We start from the raw sequence: 24076 nt of genomic DNA, 5'->3' as shown, positions 1-24076 counted from the left end.
CCGTCGCAAATTGCGGTTAAGAGAATTGCACTTAAATTAGAGACGAATTTGGTCTCTTTATTAGAAGATGAAAACGATGCAGTTATTGAGCCAGGCTGTACAACGCGAAACGATCCTGTAATTCTCTACTTGCATGCGCCTGGTCTGATACCAGTACCACGCTTACTCGCATATTTTCCTTCGTGTGTGGGTGGATGTGTTCGAGTATTTGGTACGAGCACGTAGTGTCGTAGTCATAGCACTACCATGCTCTGTGCACGTATGTGTGTACATGGGTGTACATGGGGGAACTGAGAGAGAATAGGCTCGTCTATCACAGCGACGTGTCGTGTACGTTTGCTATGTACCGGTGCAAGTTCTTATACGAAGTTTACGTGAGCATAGACATATGAATGCACGCACGCACGCACGCACGCACGCATGCACGCGTGCGCGTAGAAATCACGAGATCCTGTATAAAGGTACTTGAGCAAACATATGCGTGATTTAAAAATATAATATATTCAACGCTTGACCGCCATTGTGCTGTTTAACTAGCCAGCCATGTTAACTACCAAGCTTTTCTCTATTTTCTCTCGAGCTTTTTCATCGCTTCTCTTCGATCGAGTTTTCCTTCGCTTCTTTCGCTCTTCCATTCTTTCTTCATTCGTGTGAGGTTACAAGAGCTTACACAAGATCCAACAAACATACGTACGACGTATGTAAATATACATATATATCTACTTTATTTTTACATCGTTATTTTTTCCCGTAGGTACGTACCTTCCTGTTAAACGAGTTCAACGATTTTTTTTTTCTTCTTCTTCTTCGTAAACCATATGGTGTAATAACGATCGATGAAGAGAAGAAGTATTTTTACTTCTATTTTATTTTAACGTCGTCCTCTTCGTCGTAGTCGTTGCCTTTGACAAAAAAAACCTATCTCTCGCGTCCCATTTTGCTTGGACAATAACGAGCATGTTTTATTTCATTTTTCTTTCCTGTTAGCCAAGTTATAATAATTAATCATTGACGTATTGCTTTCTCATCAACACAATAATAGATTTCTAAGTTGTTAATAACTACTGGTCGTTGAGGAAACATTTCTCTTTTAAGTTTTTTCTTTTCTTCCTTTTTTTTTTTGCCGTTTATTAAATTAGAAAGGTAGAGAGAATATTTAATCGAAACGTCTTCTCTTTAAATGCATACTTACATACATACATATGTATAAGTAGTATATATATATATACATGTACATATCTATATACTTTAATAATGATATTCAAGGACGTATTTAATTTATCATTTTTATTATGTTTTAATTATTCATTTTTCATGAAAAACAGGGCCTTTGATAATAAGTTACTCGAGCGCGTTGTAAAACCTTTGGGTAAAACGACCCACGTTCCATACAACCAAGCGGATTACATTAAATTTGAGAAAATGATCGATTTAATCGATATACCTAACTATCAATGTGTGTGTGTGTGTGTGTGTGTTTGTCCTGAAAATAACGAAATATTTATACGTCATTGGAATATGAAACGTAATGGCGAATCCATTTCGTTCATGGTATCTTAATATCGTCGGTATTAATTTAGTAAAAAGCGTCTCTTTAATCTTCCTTCGACGGTTAATTAAAATTTTTATGATAAACCGTTCGTTTCACTAACGATGGAATTTCACGTTTGAAAAAGTAGATACGGAAGAAGATTTTAATGATGATTCTAGAAGATATAGATATTTGAAAAGATTTGACGTACGGTTGTAGCTAACGTTGATCGATAACGTTACACTCCATCAGTTAATTAAAAGAAATAATACGAGTAACCGAGAAAAAAGTACAAAAAAAAGAAAAGCAGAAATAAAATTGTATCTCATTCCCTTTTTATTTACGAGCGCATAAATATTTAATATTAAATTTGTACGGTAGGAGAGAGAGAGAGGAAACGTGTTTTGTGGAAAATAAATGCATTACTCTGTTTTATTCGCAATATTATATTATATTTACAAATGAATAAAAGGAGATTCCTCAAAAAAAAAAAAAAAAACAATATGTTTTCGGGAAACCCAATTTCATTTGTATCCTTTAGAAAAAGAAACATTTTCATTGTGCGCATTATTGCGATACGCGTACCGTTCGTAAATGAGAGAAAACAATGTGCGTATACTAGAAAAAATTAGTAGAATAATTAAAAGAAAAAGTAGATATTTTAAATCGAATATATATATATATATATATATATATATATATATATATAGAAAGATTCGATTTCATATGGAAAAATATATTTCGGAAAAGGTAAATACATTTGGCATTAAATGTTTACGCAAACATCTAAAGATTATATGCGTAGCATTTAATTTGGATCAATTAACAAACCCTAACGCGTTTCGACGTTTCGCGTTAGGGCCGCCGATGCTCGGCTAGAATTTTAGCAGAGACGAAGCATAACGTAATTTAATTAGATCTACCCCTTACTTCCTTCGTTCGTTCGTTCGTTCTAATTTAATCTCGTTCCACTAGGTTCTACATTCATTGCAATAAGGGCCACGGCACTCCTCCGCGTTCTTTGTTTTCATATCGTCGAACGGATAAGCAGCATGAGCCGCGATAGATCTCGACGGACGTTCCACGTGCCAGTAGCTTAATTGCTTAGGGATTCGTCCTCTTTATACCTGTTAAATCGCGAATCTACTCACACCTTTACACGTACACGCACGCACACACGTTTATAGCAGTATTTTAGCTGATAACCTAATTAGAAAAAGGTCTTATACAAGATCGAGCATAGAATATGATTTATTTTCGATAATGTATTTTTGCGTTATTATTATATTATATACGAATAGAAAATCTACGCGAGCAAACAATATTCTCATATGCAAGAACATTTCATCAAGTTTTTTTTTCCCCAATCGTTTTTGTAGTCGTAGCGCGAATCTCGCGCGACACCGTGTATAATTAATTCCGCGTAAATCGAATTTATGAATTCGACGATCCACGCGAATTATCGTCGACCGTGGTATCTCTGTTATTGCTTTATCGTGTATTAGAGATAGGCAACGGGAACTTTCCATTTGCTCGTTTGAAATTCGAAGTACGTTCTCTCGGAGATTTGTGCGAGTCGATCGAAGAGGGTGGTGGTGGTGATGGTGGTGGTGGTGGCATAGCTTTCTCTCGCGTTCGCGGAGAATCACTGGATTGAGCTCGCTTCGTACAAACTTGTTTTACAAAGAGAAAGAAGAAAGGAAATGAAGAGGGAGAGGAGGATTATAAAGGAGAACAAAGGGGGGACGAAGAGGGTGGAAAAGGTGGAAGTGCAAGTGGAAGACGAGGACTACAAAGAGAATCCAATAACTTTCATGATCATAAAAGAACTGCGTTATTACATCAAATCAAGGTTAAAACGATGTCTCCTTCGATATCGCCGGATGTAGATTGTTCATCGTGCGATTCAAAAGAATTTTCTCTCCTATTATTGTCGATGGGAATCGTAGCCGATAATTACGGATTCGCGAGTAACAAAAAAATGATAGTAAAGAAAAAGAAAGGGGGGGGGAAATAAAAAGAAAACGTAAAAGGAATAAAGATACGAAAGGAAAGAAAATAACACGGTAACAAAGTTTGCGGATCGGTAATCATTAATCAATATTACTCTCTCACGGATGAGTTGGTCCCTTCGAATTTCGAGTATCTTGCGAATAATTTATATTTGATCGACATACACATAAATTATTATTACGATCTTATTATTCATCGGAGATATTCCTAAAGCTTCAAAATTCGAGGTTGACCCTCTGGAGAATTCGTACGTGACCCGAAGGAAAATTCAGTTTCTTTCCATAAATCGGTAGATCAATCTTACCGGTTTCTCCAAGTTCGTTCAACAGAATAAGAGGAAAGAGAAAAAAATAGAAAAGGGAGGAGAAGAGGAAGAGGAAGAGGAAGAAGGAGAAGAGAACAGGAATGGACGTAGAAAAGAGAGAGGGATCCTACGAACGAACGATGTATCAAATCGGATTCAATATCTCTCTTGACATTACGTAAAGATGCTATTTTTCGATTCGAGTTTGTCCTCTGTTTATCTCTCTCTCTCTCTCCTTTCTTATTCTTCTTTCGTTTTCTAGTAAATCCTATGACAACCGTTCGACCAAAGCTCTTGCAAACGGTAAATTGAAAAGCATAGCTATATTCGAGAAAAATCCGTTATCGTTCGTCTCTCAATTTGGATTATCGTTGATTATACTTTAGAAAAGCTTCGAAACAGTTGTATCGGCTATTTTCTAGCTAAAACTAACGCCTGATTCTTTTCCTCGTTCTTCCCTTATCACCATATCTTCAATTTTATCTCGCGTCTCTCTTCTCTCTCTGAGCGCAGGCAAGCAGGCAGGCAGGCAGGTGTATTAAGCGTGAAATTAAAACGAATAGGATCGTCAACGTCGCGTGTAAAGTTTAATTTAAAAAAGTAGGCCACGATAAACTGCTTCGTGTATGGCATCATAAACTTGGCATTATCTTAAAAAACGGGCCTCAAAGAAGTATAAATCTGATCTACGTTATTCCGAACAGACGACAGCCTCTTTTCCCTTCGGACCAGCGAGATGATTTTAAAGCCCTCGATGAATAACGACCTTCAATTTTGCATAAATTTCTACTTACTCTTTTAGCTGAAATCTATATTTTCGTGTGAACCCGTGACATCTTGCAACAACAACAACAACAACAAGAAAAAGTGTTAAGATTATTCAAAAAATTGTGTTGGATATATTTATTAATAAATTATTGAGAATATAATAATAGGATGGACATATAAGTTTACGTTTGAAATGAAAACCTCGGGAGAGATTTTCGTATTCGAGTGGATCGATGAGACGATTTTCTTGTCGCGAATCGGCTTCCAGGATAAAAAGTGAAGAGAGAGAGAGAGAGAGAGAGAGAGGAAAGAAAAGGGGAAAGGAAAGTAGGAAAAAAGAATGAACGACCAGTGGATCAAACCGAATCCAATAACTCCCGTGGGATTACAACTCTGACCCGCGGGAGTCGATCGAGTTAGAAGATGAGAGGGATGAGGGACAAGGGCTGTCGTTGCTGGTGGTCGAAAGAGTAGAGAAAGGAGAAACCCAGCTCGTGGGTTCATTTCTAAGCTTCTGTCGACGAGACTTGGCAGCCTTTACTATTTTGCGAAAGCAATAGACTAGAATAACTCATACGAGTATATTCCTACTCCTACAATTCAATTCAAACGATTAATATTTCCTACAATTGCAATATTTCATTGTAAGGAAATTATAATTTAACATAAATAAAGGATGCATAGGAGAGTTAACCGTAGGTCTCCACGTAGAAGAATTATCAAACTTTGCATTACAAACAAATATCAATTATTTACAATTTATATTAGGGACGTGTATACATACTACCGTGACTCAGCGTATGCAGGGATATGTTCTAAGATTTAACTAGGCATTCCTTGATCTCCTATTAATAGATATTTCGGTACACATATATGTATATATATACATGTATATATATATAGTATATATTATATATTATAATATGGTTGATGTTCAATTGACGTTCCACTTGCTATGGAATATCGAAATTAATAATATAATTAATTCAGTATTGATCGGAAATAATATAGCAATGTGGAAAATAGTTGGAACATTTGTATCGACTTTCGTTGTCATTGCATGATTCGATTATGGTAGTATTTCTAAAGGTATTTTGAAAATTCGCCTTCTGTACCGTATCGATTTTCCATTTTCGATGAAACACGCTTGGATAAATCTACGGGTGGTCTTGTTCAGGACGACACGGCGGAAGTATTTTCGAAGGAAAAGCTTGGAAAATCGGGAGGCGAGATATCAAAAGTACCGATGGCCATGGGCAAAGGTAAGAGCTAGCGGGCAAATGACGAAACACAAACGGTCGGTACTCAATCACGTCCGAGGTAGGTAGGTAGGTAGGTTGGTAGGTACAACTATTTTCGTGACGCGCTGCGTGAATTCACCGCAAATTGAATTTCTACGAACGTGATAGTCTTGTTCGCGAGCAAATAACACACATACGTATAAACACAAAGATCTACGAGCCCCTCGTATTTATCTATATGATTTGAGAAGAAGGCGAAAAGCTTTCGTGACACACGAGAATACACACACACACACACACATGGAGATACATATACATTTTCGTATAGTAGAGAAAAAGAGATAGATGCAAGCAACGAATAGACGCTTCGGCAAGCAACGATAGGTATATAACTTATAAGCCTTTCGTAGGATTTTGACAAATCGTCCAAAACCTGTTTTCATTTCTCCTCCCTCTTGTTCTCTTTCTCTTCAATTTTCTTTTTTTGTTTTTTCTCTTTTCTTCCTTTTATATTCCTTCGTGATCCTCTTTTCTAGCCGAGGAAGAATTACCTCGGTGACCAGTGGCGTGCCACTAAATTCTCATGGCTTGTATCGGTAGAACTTTCCCAACGGTGCTAGTTCTCTTCTTTTCTACAGAATTCTTCATGTTTCTACTCATACTATATTTCTTTTTCTCTCTCTCTCTTTCTCTCTATCTCTTTACTTCTATACGAGTTACCTTTGTTTCGAGCAGATCGTTTGTAAAATTCACTGACCTAGACCAAATAATAGTTCATAGTAAATTTGTATCCAACATTTTTTTTTTTTTTCATTTAATCTATAGCTTAAAAAACGAACGGAAAATCCTTTTAATAATCTTTCATCTCTTTTCTCATTACACTATTTTTGGATGAATAATAAAGAAACTTTGTTGAAAGTTCAGTCGTATTTACAATGTAAACCTTATAAATGTCTAAGCACCCATCCACGCTCGTTATCCATTATTTATGTATGAAATGTTCGATGGAAACGCAGAGAAGGCTTTTTCATCGATCGATTCCCATTACATGGTGTTTCGGTCCATATGTGTAAAATTGCGCTTCCATGTGTTTGCGCGCGCGCGTGTTTTGTAAGTATAATACGTTCATGTTCAACATTATATGTACAAAAGTTAAGCGCGAACGTAAGTATTAAGTTATGCATAGTTCAGCGAACATTTGTCACGAATATGCAATATACCCAAGGAGATGCACATTTAGGTCATGTACGCTATCGCTCATGAATTATCGACCGTTTACGTATGTGTATGTATCTATCTATGTGTGCATATATGTATATATATATATATATATATATATATATATGTATACTGTCTATATAGATTTAGTCTAATCATCAATCCACACAGGTATTAATCGTCAACGGTTGTGATCAATGTTTGAAGATTTCTAGTATCCTTTTCTTTGATGTAATTTAACTTAGCGCATAATTCTATACTTCAAAATGATTGGATAGAAATAACAGTTCTAAAATTGGATTTTTCCATGCGACAAGATTAAATAGAAAGTCGAACAGACTTATATTAACAAACTTGATCTTCTACTTTTGTTTTATCTTATTGTTAGTCAATTAAAATTATGAATAATAAAATGATACGAGTATAAAACATTTATAGCAATATGTAAATCGAAAATTACTTACTAACTAACGTGAGGTAAGGTATACTGTGTTGAAAATGGGGCGAGCTGCAAGCTTCTTCCGGTCTTGAGATGGCACTTCCTGTTTGCACTTCTATCACGTGACCGTCTCTTCGGTAAAACGCCATGCACATGTAACCGCTTCGGCTGTGAAGAGTATCAATCAGTTGAAATATAAAAGTACGTGTATAAATATACAATAAGATTTAAAATATAATTTTGTTCTAATAGAAAATATATCGAAAAGAAATAAATCATATATCTAGGGAAATTAGATGAAAAGTATTTTTTTTTAAATTCAATTATCAACCATTTTCTTCTTCTTTGCTTTCTTTATTTTAAGACATATGAAATAAATGAAAAAAAAATACAAATGAATTATATAAGGTTATAGAATTTTGTAAATTTAGATCATACATTATTAGATTGGTCAATAAGTTAGCGTAGTTTTTGCTTATCTAATAGGGATGAACTTGACAAAAATATAAATAAATGATAAAAATTACCATCCAACAGTGAAGTGGGCAACCAGCATGGTCATAATCATACCGGGAGCAGTATTAGTTTGTTTGATAGTATTGCAGAGAATTTTAACGTCTTGATCCTCTTGTCCAGGAATATACTGTCCATCCAAAGAGCCACTATCGAATCTGGAGGAACTACCGTTTGATCGAGCTACGTGAAGGGAAGCGTTTCTAGGATGAAAGGTATAGGATCTTCCGAGATCTAGTGTATGCCATGTGAGTCCTCCGCTACTATGACCAGTCAACCAGTTCGGGAAACGGCATTCGCCTGGTGATGAGACTGTAACACAAACGGATCAAAGTCAAACTCTAGTACAGTAATAGAACCTTCATTAACGTTCTATTAACTGAACAGTGTAATTAATTATACAACATTTTGTCATTTCTGTCGATTCTATTTTATCCGAATTTGTTTTGAATCGACGATCGAAAGTCCTAGAAAGTATTTTATCAATATCAAATATCATTTATTTCATTATCATTCAAAATAATTATTCGCAAAATTATATGATGAAATAATTATACATAAAATATGAAAGAATAATAGAATATGAAAAATGACAGGATAAAGATATTTCATAGGTTCGATATTTGAAATGAAATCATTTTTGTCACGCCCTACTACGATACTTTTCTTCTTTTTTATTTTCTTTTTTTTCAAGAGTGTAAAATGTAGAGGAAGAAAAGAGTTATTTTGGCCTTTCCGGACCAAGAAATGAGAGAGAAAAGGGTTAAGAAGGTCTAATGGAAGGGAGATGAAGGGATAGAGTAAAAGAAAGGAAAAAGGAATTGAATAGAAAGGGTGGTGGGAAGGGTAGAGGGAAGGGTTGACAGAGTGCACGTTCGTTCGGCTGCTTTTATGGCGCGTAAAAGCATTGTTGCACGACGTGGAAAAGAATGGAAATAATTCAGGCGCTCCTTCGATAAGTCCGTCGACGCGAGCGGCCGAAACACAAATTCCTCGATCGTAAAAATCGAATGGTGCTTTCCCCCCTGCCCCCTCGGTTTCACTCGTTCGTTCGTTCGTTCGTTCGTTCGTTCCCCAAGCTCGTTCACTTTTTTGCCTCCCTCTTTTCCTCTGTATGTACTCTCATGGTTGGTAGGTAACTTGGTAGGTACCTTGGTAGGTACCTTGGTAGGTAACTTGGTAGATAGGTAGGTATAGCTAATTCGAATTTTAACGACGACGATAAAATCGCGCGAGGACACAGAAATGGCGGCATGAACTTCGGTGCTTTTCTTTATTACCGAGTTACGCCATAGTATGCGTGTATCTGTGTACCACGCTTGACAGAACAAGTAACGTACTACCTCTTTCTATCTCTTTTTTCTTATTTTCCTACCATGATGGCAATTTCCATCGAGTTCATATTTAATGCACCGATTATCCGGCAGCCAGAAGCGTGTCGATTCACGACTCGTGCTTTTCTCTCTCTCTCCTTGTCTCTTTTGGTTCGTTCTTTTGCCTAACTCTCGCGAAAAATATTTTATATGCACTCTCTATATGCATCCGGTTGATATAATCGTTTAAACGATCTTCGAACAATTCCGTGAGTTCGACTCCGTTAAATTATACGAGGAAGGAAATTTCGTGTCGAGGTAGAAAGAGGAAAAGAAAAATATGAGGGCACACCGGCCAAGGCTCGATATTGTATTTTTCCAAAGAAAAATAAAGAATGCACGTACCGAGTATTTTCTTCTCGTATTTTTCACTAGGATATACATGGCGGCAGCACGTGTACGCGATGAACAATAATAACATGCATGCGAATATACTTTTTCTACGTTTTCCTTACTTTTTCTTTACAAAGATATTCTATCAGTTAGATACTTTTTACGATACGATAATACGAATTTATTATTGATTCTAACTTCTTACCATTGTCTTGTTTCGTTTTTGCTTTTTAGCGAAGAAAAAGAAGAATAAGAATAAGAAAAAGAAAAAGAAAAAGAAGAAGAAGAAGAAGGCCCATCTTCTGTAAAACGTTTCTTATCCGTGGAAAAGCGGCATCCTTTTCTTTCCCTTTCTCTTTTTCTCTGTGTGGCTTTTCATTCGCTTCATAAACCTAATGTCTAGGAAGGAGAAACTCGCGATGCGCCCGCAAAACTCGATATCTCGAGACGTGGCAATTTCTGTAACACCACTTTTTGCTAGGAAGAAAACGCTTCTTGGGTTCTGGTTACTCATCTACGAGATGACTTTCTCGCTTCCTGGCGCCCGACTTCTTCTTACAACCCACCTCCTAGAGCTTTTACGCTACCTTTCGTTTCTACCACGGAAGACAAGAGATTCCTGGCAAAGTTTCTGTGTTACAAGATCTCCTCCTCCTGTCCACCCTTTTTCCTTTTTCTTTTTTTTTTTTTTTTGTCACCTTTTTTCATCTTCTTTTTGTTCCATTATTTCCATCGTCGAGCACATTTTCTACGCGTTCGCGATAACGCATATTTTTACAAATCGATTTTAACAGCCAAAGATAATACAATGTTCATTGTTTTTTTATTTAGAAACGTCTTATCTTCTTTCATCTATCTATCTAATTCTTTTTCCACTCTATTTCGGAGTGCCTACTACGAAGTTACTTGAACGAGTTCCTCTTTTTCTTTCTCGTGCTCGTCCACTCGCAAGTTTCATCCGCGTGTCGTTGACTACGCATTCGACTTTGCAACGATTTGTAAAAGAAAGTGGCAACTGTAGAGGATAGTGAAGAGAGAGAGAAAGAGAGAGAGAGAGAGAAAGTCCACCGAAGTGAAATCCTTTAACGAAGTTTGCCTCGAGACTGTACGTATAGACTAAAATACGGGTTTGTAAACTGAAAATGAGGATCTCGGGAGCAAGTGAAAATGAACAAAATAAAAAGTAAGAAAGTAGAAAGAACTGAAAATAAGTTTTGAGTTTAGAATCGTGTAAATATTTTCTCTTTTCATATTGACGATATTTAATCGCAGTCAATGCGTTGATTGATACATTTGATCAATGAACGTTCTCTCATCAAAGAAAAGAAAACATATTTTCAGTTAGTCGAATATCGAGAAAAAGAATGAGAAACGGGAACTGTATTATTTTGTATTATCTCGTGAAATAAAAATCGCGTTGCGAATAAACGTTAGGAATAAACGTTGCGAGGATAGAAACGGGGGATATTTTCCAACGCGAATACGGAGAGAACATATTTTGAAAGGAGCGTTTACGATAAGTGGCCGATTATTGGCGTTCGCATACTCGACGATCGTTTTCTATGGACCATTCGTTCGGACCGATAAATCTCTCAAAAAACGAACTGAGTTGCTTTGGGTTTAGTTGCTTCGGGCTTGGAAGAATTTGAAACGGACGTTCGACAAAGAAATGAAATGAGTTTAATTGAAAAGATTTAGGAAGGATTGAATGTATCGAGGTTACCTTTTTTCAAGGTCATCGTCCTAGAACCCTCCGTAGCACTGGAAAGCCCATTGCAAGTAGCGTCGCCGCTTTGAGCCACCCGGTATATTTCGGCCGCGCCCTCAGGCACCGGTCCACTCGGTGGTGGTCCTCTCGGTGGTAGGGCGACGTCGTGATCCATGCCGCCCATGCCGCCCATTCCGCCCATGCTACCTCTGTTTAGATTGCCCTGCACCGTCTGACTGGCCTTCTCGTAGACGAAGCATCGGTATCGATCTTCGTTGCTCGACGCGTGGTTGTGATGTAAACGGCCAACGAGGTACCGGCTGCTACCCTCTTTCCATGTGGCCAAACACTCGAGCTCTTCCACTGGAAACGTAACAATTTACCTTATAACCTAAGCCATTATAAATTTCAATCTTCTTTCAATGACAATGATCATTCCTTTATTCATCATTAACTCAATATTTATCGAAACTAAGTAAACGATTGATAAATATGAATGGTATGTCTGTCAATTGATATAACTTTGTTAAATATTTATCCCCGACGTATTTATTTTATATAATTCATTTGTAAATAAAAACGAAAAATATTACATTTTTCGTATTTTGTTAAAACAAATGAAATATTTATTTATCATATATATATATATTTTATAAATATATACATTTTTATATATAGTCATATTTTCACAATAAATTTGTCAACGCTTGAAACGAACGAACGAATCAAGAAGATACATGCAAAGTTTCACCCTTTTATCGATTCATGATGATCGTTATGTAGATATATATATATATTATTGGTGTGTGGGTAATTTTGTATTATTATTTGAAAACGAATTAAAATTCGTTTAAATCGAACTCACAATATTCATATTTTTATCATTTATATTTTAATTTCAAATAAAATATTTTTAATTCGACGAGTGTTTAAGAAAAAAAAAAAAATTAAAATCGCTCGAATAAACGTGGGTAGAGGAATTAAATGTCACGTATAGAAAATAGACGCGTGTACGTGTGATCGATGCTAGGAAATATCTCACGACGATTTACTGCGACGATCTTTGAACTTTTGGTGAAATATACTTTTAGAAACCGATGTCGTTTAGAGCAAAAGCCGACGATTCAACGTTAATGAAAAGATTTTCACGTCTTGGTAGTGTTGCTCGAAGGCTAAAGTCGTTCTTGTCGTCCTCGACGTCGTATATACAAAGCGACGCCGATAAACGACGACGACGACGACGACGACGACGGTGACAGGGTCGTCGTACAAAAGATATTTCGTTCATGTACCATCGAGAATCATAAACCCTGTGACTGAGAGGAGTCTCTGTAACCGATCGCGAAAGAACTTTTACGGAAGTGTAAACGAATGGCTGGAACTATCTGTAAAAGAAAAAAGAAAAAGAGAAAGAAGTGTATATATATATGGGGAGAGAGAGAGAGAGAGAGAGAGAAAAAGAGGCCGAGGAAGGAAAAATAGAGTGGAAAAACGGAATGGAACTAGACGAATGAGAGAATGGGTGAAAGTAACAAGAAAGGGAAGCTGAAAGTCCGAGGAGTAAGAAATCGAGTCGAGAGGAGTGACCAGAGAAAGAAAGAAAAAAAGGAAGAGAGATAGAAATAGAGATAGAGAAAGAAAAAGAGAAAAATTTCCGGCTGAAAAACGATACCCCGATTTCAAGCTGTCGCCGCAGGATCGTCCGGGATCGTACTTTTCTGAAACGGTGAAAGATCCTTTGTGAAGAAGAGACGACGAAAGAAACCAACAATTATCGGTTCGGTAACGAAGTCGCCTCGAGGCGACACCGATGAGAACGAGAAGAAGGGAGTGCAAAGAGCGAGATCTTATCATCCTCTATCGCCACCTCTACCATCATTGGCACGACTACGTTTTCCTCTTCTTCTTTCATTCATCTCTTTCTTTCTCTTTCTCTCTCTCTCTCTCTCTCTCTCTCTCTCTTTTCTACTTCCTTCCGCTCGTTCTTCGAAATCCAGGCTATCCCGAAGAGCCGCGTATCTAAATCACATCTTACGGAAAAGTCGAGCTCCTCTACTTCTTTCTTTTTTCCTTTTCTTTCTTTACCCTCTTGCCCTTTCAGCCTCCTTTTTTTGATCCTACCGAATGACGTCGCGAGCAATTTGCGAAAAGCCAAACGAAAAAACCGTCATCTCGTACCATTTTTACATCGAGAAGGAGATTTGCTCTCGTACTCTATAAGGATATGTTTGTTCCTGGCACGTAAAGGATCGTGTCGCGTGTTAAAAAGAGAGAAAGAGAGAGGTCTTTTAAATTCCAGCAAGAGAATTACGGTCGGTAGTAGTTCATCGGAAAGGGGCACGTTATTACCTTTCTAAATGAGATTCGTCAGCTCGTAACTTGGAGGTGTTAAATGCAAGAATCATGATTCTAACAAATTGGTGGATAATTATGCGAATAGATGTTTTTTTACGCGTGCAACTTATACGTTTATATCGATTTCTAAGTATCACGTTAGTTATATATTTTTGTTGTTATTTTTTCTTTTTTTTTTTTGTTGTTGTTCCAATTTTGTATTTGGCTATGGTGCAATTAGAGTGCAATTAGAGTGCACGCATTTGAACGAATCGACGCGTGTAAAGAGATCGAGCGGGTGTGTTTGGAAGAAGAGTAGGAAGGGAGGGTCACATCGAAGCGCAGAGGCAATTTGATTTTTGAAAATTCGTCGTCCGACCGTACCAAGCGTAGAGCTTCGCCACAAAGCGCTGGTTAAAAGTACGTTTCAGGCCGGTTACATTTCGCATCAAATTGTTTTCATTTTGGCTGGACGTTCGGTTGAAAACGCGCGGTTAAAGCGTATCGACGTTAAATCGAATCACCACCGAGGAAAAATGCAAATGAGAAAGATCTCTTTCTCGCTCTCTATCTGTTTCTCTCTCTCTCTCTCTCTCTCTCTCTCTCTCTCTTTCTCTTTCTCTCTCTCGATTGCCCGTTCGTCGTTTCAATCGCGTATTCCGTATTCGCCTCTTCATTGATCTATCCGTGTTTATACTCGTGGTATTTACACGTTACATATTGCTTTATTTATTCTATTTCTATGTCGGAACTTTACTTAAATATCTATTCGAATTTATAACTAAACGAAAAATGCAAAAAGTATTATTGTAATTCACTAGTTTTGAAAGAGTATCGAATCAACGATAACACATCTTTTGGAGAAACTAATTTTACGGATGTACGATAAAATTCTCTTTGATCATCGATATCTATCGAAGAAATAGATACTACTGCCTTCGTATCCGTCCTACTTTATTCACCGTGTCATTTTATCGTAAAAGATGCACGCCTGTTTATTATTATTTTTTTTAAAGTATAGATAAAACGAACAAAACGTTGGCCTCGTTCCAATGTATAAATCTCTGTATAAAAAAACTCAACTCAACTCAACACGCCTCGCGTACCTTTCAAATCGAGAGGGTGGGATGTTCGTTAACAGGACAAAAGTGATGGGGTTGATCTTCTTCGTCCTACGTTCTTCGAGACATTTAGCTCGGTAACCGCCCTCGATTTCTCGATCTATAGGATGCGACACGAAATCGTTAATCTCGAGGTCGTCGAGTCCTTACCAAGTCATTCCCGATAAGAGAATCTGTAGAGAAGTCTTCTACGAGACGCGATTTATCTTCTCAACCTCTCTCTCTCTCTCTCTCTCTCCTCTGCTAACCTTTCCTTACATTTCGCTTAACTCGTCTCCGAAAATATCCTAATGGTGTACGTATATTTGATACTCGATCAAAGCTACGGAACGATTTTGCGTCTTTGTCTTTGTTTTATAGTTCAATGATTTTCTTCATTTAAATGGTACTTATACCCATGAAATTATTTATTACTTACCAGCACTTTCAGAGGCGGAGACATCCGGACAAGCTTGATACCTGAAAAGGAGTCGACTATCGTCCGTGCACGTGTCAACGTTGCTCTGCGGAATGGAGCAAGTACCATGACCCCGATTATACGAGAAAGTCATTGGTCCTCGAAAGGGACACGGTACTGGGAGTGCCTCCTCACGAAACATGGAGTACAGGAGTGCATCGCCAGTGATGTACGAGCATAAAGACGACAAGGAGTTTCTAGTGTGGCAGTAAGCTGCGAACAGAAATTAATCTTCCATTTATCTAACACAGTTTAAATTATCCATGCTTAGTATTAGTACGAACGTTTTAACACATACTTTAATAGGATTATTTTATATTCATTATATATTAAAATAGTATTTATCTCTTTCTTTTGGAAAATAATGAATGAAACTTTGAATATTTTGATCGTCGAGTTAAACCTGTGCTTAGGTCAAATGTCCACCGATGATTAAAATGAAAATATCTTCTTCATACGTCTGCCATGAAAATGGCAAAGAATTTTAATCGGGAATCGCGAGCGAAAGGTGAAAAATTTTTCTATCGTTTATGATGCCACGAGCAAAAAGCGTCCTGCTTTTGAATATTTTCCCTGGAAAAAAAGGTACATACATATATACATGGAAACATATAGATACATAGGTACGAGCGCGTAAATGAAAAGTTGTCGAGGTGTCTTTTCACGGTCGGAACGATTTTACGATGACGATGAGGACGATATCGATCGAACGATATCGAGAGAACATTAGCCAGGGTGTTCGAGAAACTTTCAAAGAAGACACGCTCGATTTTCATGGCTTTAAAACGTAGGATGATATTATGTTAGGACACGATTCGAGGGAACATTAACCTATATATATTCTCAAACTTCCTCCTCCGTATATATTTTTCTTTCTTTTTTTTTTCCACGACCGTGAAAACTCCATTAAATCGCTATAAATACTTTTTCAAATGACGATCATTTAAATGTCGTCTACCATTTATAAAACTTTTTACTCTCCTTTATTTCGTTTCGAATTAAATCACAATTATCGAAGGATCTCGTACCTTTCTCTCTAACTCATTTAGATTTGCATATAAACGTCGGATTTTCTAGCATACGCGTAATAAAGCTGGTTAATTAAGATTAATGTTTTCGAGTAAAAGTCGAGACGGTCGCGCTAAACCATAGCTACGCTCGCATACATAAATGTTGCGTGTAATAACGCCACAAGTGCGCTAATTACCGCACTAATGTAAGCTCGTTTAGATCGTGACCAAAAGAAAAAAAATACTCTGGCAAAGAGTGTAAAGTAAAGAGTGAGAGAGAGAGAGAGAGAAGGAAAACAAAAAGAAAGTATGCAAAAAATCGCATCGTGTAAACACGAGCAAACGCATTTTTTTTCTAATATACGTACTTGCAAAAATTTCGATAATAAATGAAAGGAAATTGTTATAGAAGGAAGGGAAAAATAATAGATAGCGAGTAAGGTAAAGCACGGTTAGGGGTATATTCGGTGCAACAAATAAAAAAAAAAAGCTAAGACAAAAGTTACTCGAGAAAATAAGAGAAAAAAGTGTTTTGGGATGAGGAATTTTCTCAAAGTAGGAAGTTCATATGGACGAGTAGAAGTAACTCCGGCGTAGAAAACGTTCCTCGCTCTAGCTATCTCTTTTCTACGAGTTCGGAAAAGTGGCGTGACGAGTCGGGAAAGACTTCGTCGTTGCGAATGAACTTAACTTTTCTCGTGCGCAGGTGTTACTCTAAGCGAAGAAAAATGTACGAAAGCTCGACTATTAGTTTCTTTCGTGCATAAACTCGCATACATACAGCATCGTCGAGTTTCTTCTATTGAAATTTTCCTCTTTTACTTTTACATATTCACGCGGACGCATTTTAAGAGAGAATTATTAAGTATACGCTTGGAATGGGAAAATGAAGAGAAGTAAGTTAGAGAAGAAATAGAAAGAGCGGAAGGTGAAACAATTTCGTTGACGTTAAGAAGAACCATACGCGGATATTTTCTATCTCTTCATTTTTTTCTTTCCATCCGCCAACACCGAAAGCACGAAGCAATAATATTGTGGCGCCCGAGGCGATGGGTGGGAAAACGGGACCTAATTTTAAAACTATTAAAGCGTTGCAAAAAGTGCAATATTGTGTTTTACCTCCGCCTTTCCGTCCTTCTTTTTCTCCCTCCTCTCTCTTTTTCCTCGTAATCTCTTCCTCTTCTCTTTTCTCTCTTTAGTTATATTACTACTACCACCACCACTACCACTACCACCACCACCACTACCACCCTATATACCTCTTTCTTTTCTTTTTTTATTTTTTTTATTATTATTAAACGTTCGCCTTTACCTACTTACGCTTTCGTCGACGTTCAATTTTCCAAATGGAAAATAAAATATGACGGGGAGAAAAACCGTTAAGAGTACACGTTACTCGAGCATTCATTCATTCGTCTTCGTTTTTTCTTTTTCTTATGATATTAAAATCTTTTAACTCTTTAATTCGTGACGTCTCGGAGAGACAGAATGATTGCTTTTATTAAATGAAATATACGATTTTTCCGATGTAAACAGAGACAGACATAGTAGTAGAACGGGATGCTCGTCAGACGTAGAAGAAGGATTTTACTTAATCCGGTTTATACTATTCATTCGTTTATCCGTTCTTTTCAACGTCTAGTCGTCATTTTGACCCAATTTTAACTTCTTCTAGCATTGTATTTTCTCGTACTATATACTTTGTTTGTATCACGGTTATAGTATATATGTATGTACTACTATTTTTCCGAGGTATCAACATCGGTACGACCCATATTTTTTCGCGGCCAACAGGACGACGATTTCGAAACGCAAGCTGCGGGCGACAGTATTCTCTTCCTGTTTGTCTATCTACTTGCTTGCTACTGCTGTTGCTGTTGCTGCTGCTGGTTGTTACGGTATAACGCTAGGCAGATTAAAAATCCGTTTTAAAGAAAAAAAGTCGAAACAAAAGAAAGAGGAGACTTTGACAAATCGTTGAAAAATATGGGCGAAGAGGCAACATCCACTGCCTGCGGTTCTGGTCTTTTCTCTCTGTTATCCTTTTTTGGCCGACCACGGTAACATCGTCGCGAACTCGTCCCACTGCTTTGTCGTTCTGTTTTTTCTTTTCTCTCTCTCTCTCTCTCTTTTTCGTTTCTGATCTACTGCCAAATTCTAGATCTTCTCCGCACACGCGTTATCGCGATATACTTTCCTATCCTACAATACTACGAATTTCGAGGAAAATTCGGTTGTCGGTCTTTTACGAAAGATATTTCAAAAACTTCGATCTTTCTTCTCACTCGCGTTACGTTTAAATAATAAATTTCCTTTTTCTACTTTGTCGGAACGCGATGCCGTTTCTATCCCATTTTCTCGATATTTTTACGGTGTTTCGCGTGAATAAAAAATCGAGTTTGCATCGAATAAACGTTATCGTTATAATTTATAACATTTTCCACTCGTCCGACCTATTTTTAGTTTCTTTTTTTTCTTCAATTTTTTTTTCTTACGATTTTTATGATTATCTTTTATCTTTTTTCGCTAGATCCGTTTTTTTATTTTTATTTTTTTTTTTGGCACGATCGATAAAACTATTGAAGTAAATAAGTGTTACGTGTCATACCCAATACTTTTTACTCGTCCAATCAATAACCTACTTCTCATACCAATTCATATTAACTTGCACTTCTCTCAAACGCTCCTCCCACCTTTATACACTTTCACCGATATATGATCTTTCCCGAGTATTCATTTGGTCCTCTAGTCGGCACGTTATCACTTTAAATTACGGTTGACCGATCAAAGTGTTGTCAACGCTATGATAAAAGCAAAAAAAGCTACGATATTGTCTATATATTTCTAAACATCGAACTGTCCGAACAACATTCCACTTAAGCGAATTTATCGAACGAGGTATTCCTTTGAAAAAGAAAAATAAATGAAAAGACGAACGTGTGAAGTTAATTAAAACGAGACGACGTATTATTATAAGTTAAAGTTAGGTCTTCGTCGAGCTTTTAATTAATGATCGGCATTCTAATTAACGAGTGGATTTTCGAAATGGTAGCGTGGATGGATAGCGCGTCATGATGCGCACAGCTGGGAAATTGTTATCGATCGAAAAACTGGAAGAAGAGAAACAATGTCGCGAAGAAAAGGAACCTAGAGGAGGATAGCGGCGAATGCACCCATCTTTTCCATGGACCTTCTTCTTCTTCTTCTACTCTACTCTACTTCCCCTCGTCCTCCTCGCAGATTGTACTTACTCTCTTTGTATTGGAGAACATTGGAGTGCTTCTCGTGAATGACGACGCAGCGGTAGCAGGATTTCCTGGAACGAAGAGAAAGAGGATGTTCCTTTAGTTTAAAGTCCCGCAGTGTCCTATCCCCCTTCTCCTTCATCCTTCTTCCAAGAAGGATCAAGGAATGGTAAGGGAAAAAAAAGGGAAAGAAAAAGAACAAAAAAAAAAGAAAAAAAAAGAAATGAGGGAGAAAAAGATGAAAATAAAAAAGGCGCACAATCACGATTATGAAATTTTTCTCGTTCATTTGCGCGCCGTACTTTACAACCTAGCGTATTTTAAATTCTTTTCAAGATTATTTGAAAAGTACTAGTACACTGAGTGTTATACATACCTACATACATATATATATATAAATAAATATATTTTACACTGCACGAAATAACGAATAATTTAATTTACTAATAATTTTTCTAAACATAATATATATTAGTAAAATAGTTTTTTAATCTCTTTTTTTTCTCTCTCTCTCTCTCTCTTTCTAAGTTTTTCTCAAAAATAAAGGGCGCGTATAGTAGACGATTAATTTATTACAGCAAAGGTAGGAGAAACGAGGTACTCTCTCGGTTATACATTTTCTTTCGACCATGGCGCGTATCGTGAGCCCGTTTTCTCGGATATTTTTTTTATCTCGCTCGCCGGGCCGTATCGATCGCACTCGCCCCCGCGGTGGAAAAGGTGGAGAGAAGGGTGTAGAAGGAGAACTAGGAAGAGGAGGAGAGGGAGAAGGGCGAAAGCCGATAGAAATCTCCACGAAAACTTGAGGCAACTCGTGTGACACGAGCATTACGCGGAGAAACAACGTCGACTTTCTCTCTCTAACAACACAGATACACACACACCCCGACACATATATATACACACACACCCACACAGAAGGTTCTTCATCTAGCACGTACTCGCGTGTAACCCCTTCCCCACGTAACCCCATTGTACCTTTCTTTCCTTATGTGTATATCGCGGGTATTAGAGAAGAAGGACGTAACTCTACACGTAACACCAGTACTCTCTTTCTCTCTCTCTCTCTCTCGTTTTCTTTGACGACGGATCCCCAAGCTTTCTCTCTACTACTTGGAAGCTTTTAATCCTTTCCAGCCCCGAGGCCAAACTCTACGTGTAGTGGAGAAAGGAGCCAAGGAAGCGTCGGGCGAGGCGCCAGCAAGGCTGCGATATGACACGACGAGAAGATCGAACCGATACGAATTGCGAAACAAACACGACGAGCTCGTCATTTAACCCAACGCCGGATAAATTGAAAAATAACGATATCGATATCGATATCAATATATATATATATATATCCATCTATCTAACTATAGTGTTATGACCATATGTATACGTATGTCACATTGCTAAAGCTATCCTCGCAAAAGGAACAAGATTGAACGAACGATATCTCGCGGCTTTAGAATTGATGAAATTTCCAAATTTGCCGTCACACGTTGATGGGTGAAAACGAAGACAAGTTTGAAAAGAAAAAATGAACAAAAAAAAAAAATAACAGGAAAACGATATTCGTTTTGCTATTGATGTTGTTGTTGTTGTTGCAATCGTTCGATAATATTATTAGATATTATTGATTGAACGAACCTTTCGTCTGGTCGTGTGAATATTCGTCGAAAAATATTACAAAATCGTATAAATGGAAAAATAATAACTACTCACATGTCGACTAAAAGGAACTTGTCGCCCTCATTGTGGAGACACCTGCCTTTACTGGATAACTCATTCCTGGATATTACAATCGATTGCCTCACCCCGCTTTGAAACCAGGTGCCTTCCCAACGTGGTGGAAATGAACATTCTGTAACACAATTAATTGAATAATAACATTAATATTTTATATTATAACATTTCACATTGATATATTATATTTGCATTTTTGCCTCATTTGAATTTTTGAAATAACCCAAAGAAATATATTCCATATCGTAGATTCGATTATCCCTGTCGCGAAGCCCAAAACGGAAACGCGTTTATAGGGAAGTTGCGTTCTTGAAAGATGGCTCAGAAGGAGGATAGATATAGATAGCGGTGACTTAGATGGAATAGAGACGGGAAGACGAAGGATCGACGAAGGATCGACGAAGGATCGACGAGATAATAATCGAACGGATCCTGTAATATCCACGATGAAGTAATTTGGGACAAATCGGTACGCGGAACGAAGACAAAGCTCGTTGAAAAGAGAAAGACTATATATGGATATATTCGTATATGTGTGTGTGTGTGTGTACGTGCATGTAAGAGAGGGAAAGATAGAGAGCCAGGCCGCCGCGGTACCGAGATGAGAATTCCCAAGGTGGGATAATCCCAAAGGCGAAGCGAATTTCCGGAAACTACCATCGCAGTGGAAGGGATACATCCAGCCGAGTTATCGACGATAATCGAAATCCAGGGTAGTCCCTGGTGCCTCGTTCGTTTCCCTATGTTGTTCGCGTCCACGAGTCCGAAAGACCAAAATGGCTAACGTTCAACGCATGCAACTACGTTGTATCTTTGTTTATTTGTTTTAACTCGAGTTAACAAATTTTACAACAAATATTAAGTGGGATCGTCTTTAATTGGTTGGTTGGTCTTGCTTGCTACAATTTCTTTCTCTTACTTTTATTTTTCATCTCTCTCTCTCTCTTCCTTTATTTTTTTCTATATTTTTCACTCCTGAGTGTAAAATCGCATGAAAGCGTAAGCGAAAACGTTTATTCGCGGAGGGCGTCCTTCGACAAGCTTAAGTGCCTTCCTTTTTCTCCTAAAGACGTTTGTACAAACTAAACGGTTTGCTCATTTTTCAACCGCGGGGATGTACTTACCGCGCGTAGAAAGATGTAAACGGAACAAAGTGGTCATTTACTCTGGGACGTTTTCACGTGTAAAGTTGTATAAGACTGTGCCATGGAAAGTGGATGATTTACTGAATGAGTTCAAGGTAGATCAAATAAAAAAGGGGAAAGAGAGAGAGAGAGACAGAGAGATAGGATAAGAGAACGAAGACTAAAGATCGAGTTTCCTTGTGTTACCAAATTTCAAGAGCTTTTTTATTCAAAAATTGCATTTGAGTAAGCATTTAAGCATCAAATCATATTATTTCTTTTTATTTATTTATTTTAACAAGAGAGGTAAAAAACGATCTTATACATAAATGAAAGTTATTTTACTTGGAGGACTTTATCAAGTTATTTCAATGGAAAGAAAAATCGTATGATTATTTTTAGAATATGTGTATATACATACGCATAAAATTTTTTTTGTATTTTTATTATTCTTTTTTTTTTTTTTTTTTCGAGAAAGATAAACGCTTCTTTATTGGCCAACGTTAAAGAAGCTTTATATTTAACATGCCTTTAATGGATCTCTCTTATGTATATACACAAGGAAGAAATATCAAAGGCTATGTGTTCCTATCTTTTACTTTTTTCTTTTTTCTTTTTAAACGCGAGAAGACGTCGTCGCACCTTTTAATATCGTTACTTTTTCTTCGTTAAAGCGGATCCTTACAGATGATTGCTTACAACTCTTGCAAGAAGAGTCTTGGGTGAAAGAGCTTTCGGTGTTCCCTCTCAAGAGATTCAGAGAGTTTGTTATCGTTTCTTGCGGTAAACTAACAAATAATATTGACTCGTATAATTGCCGATAGCTTTTATCTCAACGGATTACAGGCCTCAAAGTTGCCGTTTCTTCCCCATTACAAACTAAAGCTTGTGACATTCTCAAACTGCAGTTGTTAAAATGAAAGTCTATTCTACGAACTATATTTTTATTCGTTCGGATATTTATTAAAACAAACGATTACAACAATTTGGACCTTTCGAAAAGTGTATTTTGTCGGAAAAATGTAAGCGTACGAGTGCCCAAAGCTATATCTATATTCTCTTTACCGTTTATATACGATTTTCTCGTTACAAAAATATATATTCCATATTTGTGTATTTCCATATTTTGCAATTCTAGTTTTGTGTTTTTATAACGATATCGATTCTATTAACGATTGATTTTGACAGTATAACGAATCAAACAGACAGGATGTTTCTTTAAAGAAACATATACAATTATTTGTTCCTTCCATTCACTTATTTCTTATTTTTCTTATATAACAAAAATCGTGGAATTTCATTCGGTATATCGACAGACAACATTGGATAGATGATCTCTTCTATGTACGCGTGTTAGGAATAAACGTTACAAACCGTTTTAGTGAAACAAACATTGAGAAGAAAGGGAGATAGATATTTGAAGGAAGCAACGTCGAACGTGTCGTGCGATTTATTGAACGACGATTTCTAACAGCTGCATCCACTACATCGAGTCTTGATTTGCTAGAACGATCTCTATTCGAGGAAAGATAGAGAATGGGTGTATAGAAACTCGAGCTATAGTATGACACGATCTGTTTATCTAGACGTTTATAGTAGTACCTACATTGACAAAT

General features: G+C 37.2%; 1 protein-coding gene across 5 annotated transcripts in view; it reads right to left on the bottom strand.

The window, feature by feature from the left end:
* Window positions 1–24076, bottom strand: part of LOC106783822 — a 221227-nt gene that overhangs the window by 24952 nt on the left and 172199 nt on the right. For all 5 annotated transcript variants that reach the window (XM_014742718.1, XM_014742716.1, XM_014742720.1 and 2 more), the window contains 6 exons: window positions 21316–21454; window positions 19615–19679; window positions 15315–15566; window positions 11457–11804; window positions 8042–8339; window positions 7540–7682 (listed from right to left, as the gene is read on the bottom strand). In XM_014742718.1, the coding sequence (XP_014598204.1) occupies window positions 7540–7682; window positions 8042–8339; window positions 11457–11804; window positions 15315–15566; window positions 19615–19679; window positions 21316–21454 (1245 nt within the window). The remainder of the gene's footprint in view (window positions 1–7539; window positions 7683–8041; window positions 8340–11456; window positions 11805–15314; window positions 15567–19614; window positions 19680–21315; window positions 21455–24076) is intronic.

Source organism: Polistes canadensis, unplaced genomic scaffold, assembly GCF_001313835.1.
Source record: "Polistes canadensis isolate GaletaPanama2010 unplaced genomic scaffold, ASM131383v1 scaffold_26, whole genome shotgun sequence".
Lineage (NCBI taxonomy): Eukaryota > Metazoa > Arthropoda > Insecta > Hymenoptera > Vespidae > Polistes > Polistes canadensis.
Note: the sequence above shows the minus strand (reverse complement) of the source record. Positions and strands in the feature narration are given on the sequence as shown.